Source organism: Anolis sagrei, chromosome 3 (assembly GCF_037176765.1).
Source record: "Anolis sagrei isolate rAnoSag1 chromosome 3, rAnoSag1.mat, whole genome shotgun sequence".
NCBI lineage: Eukaryota > Metazoa > Chordata > Lepidosauria > Squamata > Dactyloidae > Anolis > Anolis sagrei.
Window position 1 is genome coordinate 126905581 of NC_090023.1, and position 12249 is coordinate 126917829.

At 40.8% G+C, this 12249-nt stretch overlaps 1 protein-coding gene across 2 annotated transcripts in view; it reads right to left on the bottom strand.

The window, feature by feature from the left end:
* Window positions 1-12249, bottom strand: part of UGGT2 (UDP-glucose glycoprotein glucosyltransferase 2) — a 116322-nt gene that overhangs the window by 54233 nt on the left and 49840 nt on the right. For both annotated transcript variants that reach the window (XM_060769484.2, XM_060769485.2), the window contains exons 11-14: window positions 10756-10847; window positions 9874-10024; window positions 5117-5236; window positions 1329-1414 (exon numbers count right to left, since the gene is read on the bottom strand). In XM_060769484.2, coding sequence (XP_060625467.2) covers window positions 1329-1414; window positions 5117-5236; window positions 9874-10024; window positions 10756-10847 — 449 coding nt within the window. The remainder of the gene's footprint in view (window positions 1-1328; window positions 1415-5116; window positions 5237-9873; window positions 10025-10755; window positions 10848-12249) is intronic.

Sequence of the window (12249 nt, forward strand, 5' to 3'; positions counted from 1 at the left end):
ATAATATTATGAATTTTAAAATCACATTCCATGTATATTGTGTTTTAATCTTTGTTCTTGGTATTTTAATATGTGCATTTTATAAAAAGATGTTTTAATATATTTTTATTGAGTATATTTTATTATGATTATATATTTTAATTGTGTTGTGCCCTGCCTCAAGTATAATAAAAGGAGGGTAACAACACTATGATGATGATGATTATTATTCATAGTTTTGAATCTTGAGCTTGAAATGTCTCTTCAATGTCCCTCATTGTTTGTATTTAGTAAAATAAACCAGCATTTTCTTACTGTAGTAACAGTTCAAGATCATAGGCTGTTTGCATATAAAATAAATAAATACAATATAAAACTGCAACAACATAAAACAAATTTAAAGTACTACTTCCCGTGGGGGTGTGTCAGAGCTGTGTTCCATAAAATAACATTTCCAAGGTCTAACACTTATACATATAGACCCCCATCTATCCTAGCCTTCTTCTAAATGTACCCTTAATTATCAAGACCCTTATTTAGTTATCAAAAGCACATTCATGCTACAGAAATATTCTGTTCTTAATGTTATGGTTCCCTCTTACAAAATCCTGGAGTTTAGAGAGACACTGGAAGGGCTTCTGTGGCTGCAAATTTTAAAAGCCCATCCCTCAATTCCCAATCCCAGGATCCCACAGGATGGAACAATGGCAGTTACAATGAGATAATAGCACTATAATTCTGTAATGTGAATGAGTCTCAAGCTCCACCAGACTCCTGAAGGTGAATTTCAGGAAGTCATTTGCTAGGTTACTTCCTGTGCTTTGCCAGCAATTTCTTACCATGAATATTCTCTTAATTCTAGAGCTAAGAGGTAAATATGAACTGTTTCACACTTGACACTTTTGCAACCATTATGCAGATTGGTATAAAAGACAAAACCAGAAATGGAGCACAATCACCTCAGTATTTTTGGTGAATGCATGCAATTACTTTTATTGCTCCATCGTTCATAACTCTGTTTGAAAGCTTTAGAAATGATAACAGAATGGCATACAATTTGAAAAAAACTGCAGTGAAAATGCTTCAAAAATGTCCTTCAAAGGTCACTTTCATACCAAGGAGAAAATGTTACCCATGCCTTATTTTGCAAAGTTTACACTCAGAGGGAAAGTATAATCAAAGGACATTCCGTTTAGATTTTATCTCCCACAGCTCTAGTTTTCCTTTCCACGTCAGTTTACACCTATGTTGGAAAACCATCAGGGATGAAACTGTCCTAATTGCATGGTCTTTTTACCTTAGCTTTAGAACTAGAAACACCTCATATGAAGATCCCAGTTTCAACTTACCTTAGAGGTACTTTTTGACTGTAGATTACCTCAACAAGTTTTATAAAGTCCGCTGCTTCTTCTCGGACAGGATCAAGAAAAAGGACCTAACAGAAGAGGAAAAGCAATCACAGGTCCAACATTATTATTTGTACCGTCTCTTTTTTGCCCTTGAGGCAGATTTAATATTCTCTCTCCACTGAAAAGGAGCACAAAAGTGCAAGAGAAACATCAGGTCATGCAGATCTAGCCATTTGAGTCCAGTTCTTCACAAGCCATTAGATCACACATGTATCAGGATTTGTACCAGGATTTGAGTTTCTTCAGTCAAAAGACTCCAGTCAAAATCTTTCTTTTTCCATTTTGGATAGCATAGGGAAGGGCTAGCACCTCTTTAACATATGATTTGCTGTCCGTGCCCCTGTTCAGAAGATTTCACCGCACGTTGTGTTCCTGTGACAGTTGGAGTTTGAAAATGTTGGGTTGTGTGGAAACACGTCTTGGTGCAAAAGCTTCAGTGGAGACAATTTTTCCCCATGATAACTCCTTCAGAAGTGAATTTCCCTTCCTAGGGGTAATTTTTTTGCTTGAGTTAAAATTGCTGAAAGAAACATTAACAAACTTAGATATGCAGATGATACCACTTGGATGGCTGGAAGTGAGGAAGAGCTGAGGAGCCTTCTAACCAAGGTGAAAGTAGAAAGTGCAAAAGCTGGGTTGCAGTTAAACATAAAAAACCAAGATTATGGCAACTAGACTGATTGATAGCTGGCAAACAGAGGGGAAAAACCTGGAGGCAGTGGCAGACTTTGTATGTTCTAGCCGCGAAGATTACTGCAGACATGGACTGCAGCCAGGATATCAGAAGACATTTACTTCTTGGGAGGAAAGTAATGACCGATCTTGATAAAATAGTGAAGAGTAGAGACATCACACTGGCAACGAAGATCTGCATAATTAAAGCAGTGGTATTCCCCGTAGTAATCTATGGATGTGAGAAGTGGACCATAAGGAAGGCTGAGCGAAGGAAGATAAACGCTTTTGAACTGTGGTGTTGGAGGAAAATTCTGAGAGTGCCTTGGACTGCGAGAAGATCAAACCAGGCCATACTCTAGGAAACAATGCCCGACTGCTCGCTGGAGGGAAGGATATTAGTGGCAAAGATGAAGTACTTTGGTCACATAATAAGAAGACAGGAAAGCTTGAAGAAGGCAGTGATGCTGGGGAAAATGGAAGGGAAAAGGAAGAGGGGCCGACCAAGGGCAAGATAGATGGGTGGTATCTTTGAAGTGACTGGCTTAACCTTGAAGGAGTTGAGGGTGGCCATGGCTGACAGGGAGCTCTGGCGTGGGCTGGTCCATGAGGTTACGAAGAGTTAAAAGTGACTGAACAAATAAACAACAACAACAAATGGGTATATTTCTTCTTGCTACCTGTTGTCTCACCCCCATTCTTAACTATGAGTTGGATGCAAATCAAATGTTTGTCACTTGGGGACTGCGTGCATATGCATTTGTTCAGCTACCCTAGTCCAGAAGGGCAGCTTTATGAATGTTCAAGTGAACTTATTCTCATGGAAGTGAGGAATATGACTGGATTTCCACCACCCAAATATACTCTGTACAAGGAATTGTTGGCATGAAAAAAGTAGTTTGATCACCTGGCATTTTTAGATTCTACGTAGAGAGAGTCTTCTTGTACTGAGCTGAATTTCTTCCAGATGTAACCAGAAGTGACAGTCTAGACACAGATTTACCACTTCAGTAGAACTAGTTCACATCCTATCAGAAAGAATGAAGACTCTCCCATGTTCCTAGTGATATCTAAGGAAAACAATAAAGAAGCCTATTCACAAGTTTTAACTCAACCCTGGAACAGATGTGTTTGTAGTAAAAGTTTCAGTGGTAGATGACAAATGGTAAAAATGTCATTCTAGTTTTGTTCAGAGGCACCCAAAACCATGTCAGTTTATCACTCTCTGAAGTAAACCACTGATTAATTGCAATTTTTATGCAGAGGGGAACCAGAGACGAAGCAATATTTAAAATATATTATGGTAACCATAGTTTGCCTGGATTTTTTAACTCTGGAAAAAATGACTACTGCTTAATGCTATATATATATTACTTTCATTTTTGCTGACTGTTTTAAGACAGAAACTTTTCATCTTATGCTCAAACTCACACAGCCAAGTATTACAGAAACTCGGGATGAATTCTTATAACTGTATTCATTCATTTGGCCAAGGCGTGGACTGACTGACAAAGCCACCACAGGCTGGCTCTCTCAAATGGCTGCAGGCTGCTTCAATCGACTAAAGAAAATAGTGGCGAGGAAAAGGCTTATTACAGTGAAAAGAAATACCCTGGGTCACATAAACACTTTTAAATGAGCTGTATGAAAGACTTTCTGTATGGATATACTTCCAGACAAGCACTGAGACAATCTCAGGTGGCAGACTTGCGTACGTTGAAAATTCAATCACAAGCCAAAAGAAAAGCTAAATAAAAGGATAAAATCTGCTTCATTGTTTAAAAGCCAACAAGTTTGTTTCCTTTCTTTAATGAGCTAACGGCAAGAGTCTGAACTTTGCTCTATCCCAAGCAAAAGCTGTTAGTGTTTGTCTTCACACAACTACTTTCTCCAGATTAGCAGCAATCAATGACGTAAGAGACTGTTCCTACTCCACAGGATGAGGCATATGGAGAGACATTCATCGTGATGCCTTTCACTGAGACTAGACATTTTAATTTACATTAACTTTTAAAATGTCAACACATTCTACAGTAAGAAGTAATCTAGTTTTCATTATGGGTGAATCTACACTCTGCCCCAGAGTGTGGTGGAGGCTCCTTCTTTGGAGGCTTTTAGCCAGAGGCTGGATGACCATCTGTCAGGGATGATTTGAATGAAATTTTCCAGATTCTTGGCAGAGGATGACCCACAAAGTCTCTTCCAACTCTATGATTCTACACTGTAGGATTAATGCAGTTTGAAACCACTTTAACCACCATGGTCCAATGCTATGGAAAAATGGGGATTGAATGTAAGTGGGGCACCCTCTTTGGCAGAGAAGGGAAAAGACCTTGCAAAACTACAACTTCCAGGATTTGCAGTCAGGGTGGTGTTAAAATGCATTAATTCTACAGTGTGGATGGACTTTATGACCTCCCCAGTCATATTTCTAATTAAATGCTTTCACCAAGTAGAAGTGGTACTAGCATACTGAAGGCATTAACACATTTGCAGATAATATGTGAATTTATGAGTTAGTCCCTAGATTCTCTGTGTAAAAGGTTTATCCATATATTGTGGCAGAGTTGCCGCTTCCACAACTCACCCATAAGGAAACTCCTCCTAGATATATCACGTTCCTCAGAGTTTGACCGCTGAACCTAGCAATGTACAAAAACAAGAGCAGCACAGGAGGAATGAGAACCTTGTGTTAAGCCTCTTAAAGGAGCTTCACTCTTGAGGAACAAGCAGTCATGGGAAGAATGACTTCTAAGAGATAAAAGCACTTATTGGTGCAGTTCAGCTGTGGACTTCCATTACTGGAATGGTGTATTTCAGTGAAACTGGGAAAGGGATAATCCTCTCTCCCCACTGCTGGCCGCTTTCCTGTGTGCCTTTCCCAAAACATCTATAGGCAATTTGTTCAATAATGCATTATCATTGATGTATTTGGATTGTTGTTTCCATTATTTTAATATGTTGTAAGCCGCTTTGGGTCCTGTGAGGGAGAAAATAAGATATAAATAAAGATTTATTATTATTGTTGTTGTTATTATTATTAACCCAGTACATACCAAATTGTACAAATTGCGTCGAATCTGCCGCATCATTCCTGCATATGCTGGTTTAAGAAGCTCTTGAAAACTTGAAGGCCATTTGTTGTACATCTGATCCTTTTCTATGTTGTTGATCCACTATAAAAATACAATAGTGACTGTAGTCTTTGGCAATCGTGAAAAAAATCAAACATTATAGTTATACACACTGCAGTCAAACATTTCACCATAACGCTCGAGACAGGATGGGGATGTAAGGTTAATATCTTAAGAACATTTAGGGGAGCTTTGTTCCCTTAGCCATATAAGACACATGCTTCCACCAGCATGTAAGTACATGTCCCAGAAAACATTTACACATAATCTTATTGTGAGGATCCCAAATATTAAACCGGAAAAAAAACTTAACCACATGATAGTTTATAGCCCAACTGTTGAACCATTTAATCAGTAACAGAGACGTGAAAGTTCTCGAAATGTTGAAGGCATGCAAAACCCAAATTTTCTAAGATTTTGGTGGGCAAGGAACACAATCTTTTTCTGTAAAATGGGAAAATGAAATACTGTCATCCTTTAAGAACATAAAATGTATTATGCATAAAGCAGTTTAAAATACAAATATTGTATTTGGTATATTAAAAGTACAATTTACTCAGAAATCGTTTTTAGATGTCATGTATTTTGACCCCACCACTTTACAAATGGAGCGAAAACATCCTGAGTTTTATATAAACACCTGAATGTTAAGAAAGTGAGATAATCATTGTGCCTCTACTAATCCGGGGATCCTACTGTTACCGAAAGACTTCTACTCTAGTGCTGGATGAAGCATCTTCAGCAGACTTCCATTGTAAACACTATCCAAAAAAAAAAAAAAGTGTAAAATTGTGTAAAATAATTGTGTAAATGTTGGCATTCAAATATTTTGGGACCCCAACATTGAGCTAAGGGACCCCATTTGGGGGTGTGAGCCACAGTTTAAGATGCAATGTGTTAGAGCAGTGGTTCTCAACCTGTGGGTCCCCAAATGTTTTGGCCTTAAACTCCCAGAAATCCTAACAGCTGGTAAACTGGCTGGGATTTCTGGATGTTGTAAGCCAAAACACCTGGGGATCCACAGGTTGAGAACCACTGTGTTAGAAGATTCGTTCTTTACAACAGACCATGTTTTATTTAATTCAAATATATTCATTTTTGCTCTACTGTATGCTAAAACTATTAAAGGGGCTCTACTTGTCCTGCTGCCAAGAGACCTCACACATGACAAAGAATTCCAGTCCCTATGCTTAGGTGCCCATCTGTTATTCCACATGGTTATCCCTATGAACTTAGTATGACACCATGGTCTGTGACAACCCCAGTTAAGCACTTACACCATAGTTCACACTTCAAGAGTCAGAAGAAGATGCCGAGTTTCCAGATACCTGCCTGCTCTTGCTTCCTGTTTGCACAAAACTCAGGCTCAAAAGTTCACTCCCATTTCTGTGGTGCATTAGATGAGGTGAAGTAACAGATTTCATTCAAATATATTCATTTTTGCTCTGCTGTATGCTAAGACCAGCTGGCTAAGGACGGGAGGGAGATGAACAGTAGTTGTTGTTTACAGTGAAAATTACCTGCCATTGATTTTCATACTATATTGTGGGAGGTCCTGAAGTGTCTTCGTGTTTTAACAAGGGTCTCTTAGTGAAAATATTGATATACAGTATTCCCTCACTTATCGTGGATGTTCAGTTCCAGGACCACCCACGATAAGTGAAAATCCGTGAAGTAGGGACGCTCCATCCACTTGCGTGGGCGGAGTGTCCCTACTTCGCAGTGGCCTCCTCCTCGCCACCTCCACTGCTCCCTGCCTCAGAGGCCCCTTCCTCACCAAGCTGGGTGCCCGAGCTTGGCGCCCAGCCTGGCAAGGAAGGAGCAGGGAGCAGCAGAGGGATGAGGAAGAGGATGCCGCCGCCAAGGCCCTCTTTGGCAGCGGCCTCCTCCTCCTGGCCACGTCTGCTGCACCCTACCTCAGAGGTCCCTTCCTCACCAAGCTGGGTGCTCAAGCCTGGCATCCAGCTTGGCAAGGAAGGAGCAGGGAGCAACAGAGGGGCGCCAAGGCCCTCTTCGGCGGCAGCCTCCTCCTCCTGGCCACATCTGCTGCTCCCCACCTCAGAGGTCCCTTCCTCACCAGGCTGGGGGCCTGGTGAGGAAGGCACGGGGAGCAGCAGAGGGACAAGGAAGAGGACGTCGCTGCCTAGGCCCTCTTTAGCAGCTGCCTGCTCCTCCTCACTGCCTCTGCTGCTCCCCACCTTGGAGGTTCCTTCCTCACCAGGCTGGGCACCCAAGCCTGGCGCCCAGACTGACAAGGAAGGCGTGAGGAGCAGTGGAGGAATGAAGAAGAGGACGCCGCCGCCGAGGCCCTCTTCAGCAGCAGCCTCCTTCTCCTTGCCGCTGCTCCTTGCCTTGGAGGTCACTTCCTTGCCTGGCTGGGCACCCTTGGGCACTCAGACTGGCGAGAAAGGTATGGGGAGAAGCAATATAATGTTACCTCACTGCTCCCCGCAAAAAAGCAAGTCCACAATAAGCGAATCGCGAAGTAGCGAGGGAACACTGTATTCTCATTCCAGGACCCTCCACAACAATGGTTCTCAACCTGTGAGTCACCACGTGTTTTGGACTACAACTCCCAGAAATCCCAGCTAGATTACCAGCTGTTTTCTGGGAGTTGAAGGCCAAAACATCTGGGGACGACAGGTTGTCAACCACTGCTCCACAACATGAAAACCAGTGAGACCAAACTATAAGAATCAGTGTGCAGTCCACATTTTACCATCATTTAAAAAGAATGACTTGATTTAATTACTCCCAGAATCAAATACTGAACAACCAAACAACACTGCCAAGAACAGTAAGATGCAACAGACAGGAAAGGCCTGCTAAATAAGAGTTAAAACTGAGCTATAGTAACTCAAAGTGTGTTAATTGGATGCAAGATAATGCACTTCCTTTTTAAAAAGTGGGGGAAAAGCAAAGCAAATTAAACAGATAAAGAGGAGAGAGCTCAGTTCTCGTGGGAACTATATAATATATTTTGCATTAAGCAAGTAATTAAAATTTGCTCAACCACTACCACTATTCATATACTTGTCAATAAAGGGCAATTTGGGATCCTTTGAGATTGTTTCTTTCAATTTCTTCTGCAACTATAGGAAGGAAAATTATCATTTGATGATGAAAACTCTTCTTTAATTGCTCATCCATGATAACATAACTCACAGTTAATAAATACAGGAATGTAATATCTTTACTACACTTAGGGATAGTGTATGCTTCTGTTCCCCCTTCCCCAGTTACACCTGAGCTTTTTGTCAACAGAACTTTGGCTGGCCATTATGAAATATCTAATTCTTTTTGCATCAATTGGTTCTATAAAACCATTATTTGGAAATCTTATAAAAAGGATTTCCTTCCTTTTTTTCTTTTTCCTATTTTTTTGTTTCTCTAATGCATATAATTTTGATAGTGATTTAAGACTACTTGTGTCAAAGCTAATAAATAATTAAAAAGGAATACCTATAAAAAGGATTTCTCCTGAGTGAACAAAATCTTTCACGCAACAGGCAGAAAGCTTGAAGCCTGAATCATATCACAAACAACAGTTATCACATTTGTTCTGTTTTGTTAGTTTTCATTTCTCATACTCAGGAACCAGCAGAGCAGTCATTGACTTCCCTTCTTCCAGTGACATAGTTCAGTCAATCAACCATTTTTCTACTGAAGATACCATTTTGTTGCAGTGCTTTGAGTCCAGAGTAACCTTTCTGCCAACAAAATAACTCCTTTCCTTTTGCAGAAGACCTGGAACTCTATGGGCGCATCTATACTGTAGAGTTAATGCAGATTGGCAGCACTTTAACTTCCAAGGCTCAATGTTATGGAATCATGGGAGTTGTATCAAAAATCCAAGAGAAGGAACTAGGCTAGAATCTGCAATTCCTGCCCTGGTTGACACAGTCTAGCAAGAGTTTGAGAGCAGGGTATAGTTTATTGCTTTTCGTCCATTTGCCACTGGGATTTGTTTGTAAAAATCTAAGCCTCGTAATTTAGAACAGTGGTTCCCAACCTGTGGTCCGTGGACCACCAGTGGTCCACAAGAACTAAAATATGGTCCGCTGCCTCACGGTTACTACACCGTTGCAACAAGAGCGACTGGTCTCGCAAAACCCTCTTATAGTGCCAAGGCAACAGGGATGTCAGGAGAGGAGAGGATGACTACCCACAAATGACAAGCCTCCTGACTGCTGCTTCTCCACCCCTCCCTCCCTCTGAACAGAGCCGTTCCACGTGGCACCAGGAAGCGGGGGCGCCTTGGTGTCTTTTGTTTTTTCGCCTATTCCGGGGATTATTTGGGGTGCTGAGTCAGAAAAATGCATTGGATAGACCACATCAGATCTAGATTATTAAATATGGTTTTCTATGGGCAAGCAGATGGCAACTACTGGATGGCATATATTCTGTATCAGAAACTAGAGCCGATGTGGTCTATCCAATGCAATTTTCTGAATAAACACCCCAAATAACCAAACTGAATCTAAAGTTGACCAAAAACTGATTTGTAACCCTTTTGGTACTAATGTTGGAGAGTGGTCTCTGGTCAAAGTGATACCTGATCAAAAAAATGTTGGGAACCACTGATTTACAGCTTCATGAGGAATAGCCATGTTACTTTAAAGCACCAAAGATGGAAAAGCTTGTCCCAACTCGATTAAAAACATAATATAATCACTTACAATTATTGAAGAGTGACGGATGTCGATTGCGTAGGTGTCGGTGTTAGATCGGACAGGTAATCTCATAAGTTTACTAAGAATGTCTCCTTTTATCCCAAAGGAATGAAGTCCATGCATCGCTTTCCCTTCCAGCTTCAGAGTTTCTAAAATACTGGACATTAAAAGACAAATATATTATGCAGGAGACTGAAATAAATAGCCCCAATAAGAAAAAAAAAAACCTGATTAGACCAAGAATAGGGTGGCTGTGAGTTTTCCAGGCTGTATGGCCATGTTCCAGAAGCTTTCTCTCCTGATGTTTTGTCCACATCTGTGGCAGGCATCCTCAGAGGTTGAGGGGTCTGTTGGAAACTAGGCAAGTGAGCTTTATATATCTGTGAGATGTGCAGGGTGGGAGAAAGAACCCTTGTCCCCCCCTGGATATTTCACAGGTATATAAACCTCACTTGCCTAGTTTCCAACAGACCCCTCAACCTCTGAGGATGCTTGCCACAGATGTGGGCAAGGTGAGAATGCTTCTGGAAAATGGCCATACAGCCCGGAAAACTCACAGCAACCCAGTGATTCTGGCCATGAAAGCCTTAAAACAACACATAAACCAAACATAGTTAATAAGTTATTTTCTTTCTATTGTTTGTTTATGGGACAATTATATCAAACTGAGCTTGGCTGTGTAGAGTCTACATTGATGGAAACAATAGACATTTATTGACACAATAAGTACTCAGTATCGACAGAGCATTTTTGTCCTCCTACTTAATTGCTATATTGACTTAGCCAATCTCAGAAATAAACAAATTACCATTTCTCTTGGAGAAGCTATTTATCAAGTTTGAGTAAAACAGAATATAGAAACAAGCAACTGTTGGGTGGGTACATTACCTAAATGGGTCATGAAAATCCAGATCTATGGGAAGACCATTCAGAAACAAATGTGCTTCACCAGGCTGAAGTTCAAGAGTTTCACGCAGATGCTAGAAAGGTAAAAATTGCAAGCTTAATATTATTCAGGCAAAGAGATTTCCCACATCTGCCAAATGCTGAAGTCTATCTGAACAAGATGAGATTAATTTGCAGTGGATAAAATGTAATCTTCTAATTATTCTTGAGGATAAGGAATATATTCTCTCTTCTACAGAATAAACTCGGTGCTAACTATTCATTAGCATCATTTATCCTTTGGCGCAGCTTCACAGCTCCCCAAAAGAAAAAGCTAAATAAGCCAATAGAGAGATTTTAAATTGGCTTGACAACTTATACTCCAGGTATTATGATCAGTATCCTTTAACACCTGAGAAAGCCAATGCTGAGCCAAGGCAGTTTACTATATGATACGGAACTCAATTTCTGCTTACTACGCAGTACAGCCAATACTATAAAACAGAGGTAGGAAGTATTGGACCCTGGGACATCCAGTGATCCCCAAATCTTCTAATATATTCTATTTTAAAATCGGAAAAATGACTCAGTGCGATTAGGAGGCCCCGGTGGTACAATGGATTAAACCCTTGTGCCAGCAGGACTGAAGACCGACAGGTCGGAGGTTCAAATCCGGGGAGAGCGCGGATGAGCTCCATCTGTCAGCTCCAGCTCCCCATGTGTGGACATGAGAGAAACCTCCCACAAGGCTGGTGAAACATCAAAAAACGTCAGGGCATCCCCCTGATGTTGCAGTTTCTCAAGTCGCTCCTGACACGAAAACAAACAAAACAAAACAAAACTCAGTGCTTCAAAAATAGATTGGGTGAGGGGTAGACATCAAAATAGAATAAAAGCAATTAAAGTGCCCCTCATTCTGAAAGATTCAAAAGACGACTGGGAGTGTCACAATGACAACCCCAATTCTCTAAAATGGCAGCTTTGATGTGGGCTGCAGCTCTCCAAAGCTCTGGAGTAGTAAAATAGGACACCATGCATGCACCATTACAACCCACTCCGTACCAACTCCTGCTTTCATCTCTTCTTGATCCCAATTACAGGATACAGCCTGAGGCAAGCTGTTTTATCTGGCAACACAAGAGGGCAACCCCAGAAGCACTATTTTTCCGACCTCCTTTCAATAAATAAAGGTTACCTATACGGCAGTACTATGAAACAGTATCAGCTAACTTAAAAAACAAAACAAAACAAAAAAACCTGAATGCTACAGGTTAATGCTTCCTAAAATGTTTCTACTCATGATCCCTTTTGTTCCAGAATTCTTTATGCAACCCTGGGTATATAGGTATATAATATCACACATTAATAGTTACTGATAGGTAAAGGCAAAGGTTTTCCCCTGACATTAAGTCCAGTCGTGTCCCACTCTGGGGGTAGGTGCTCATTTCCATTTCTAAGCTGAAGAGCCAGCGTTGTCCATAGACACCTCAAAGGTCA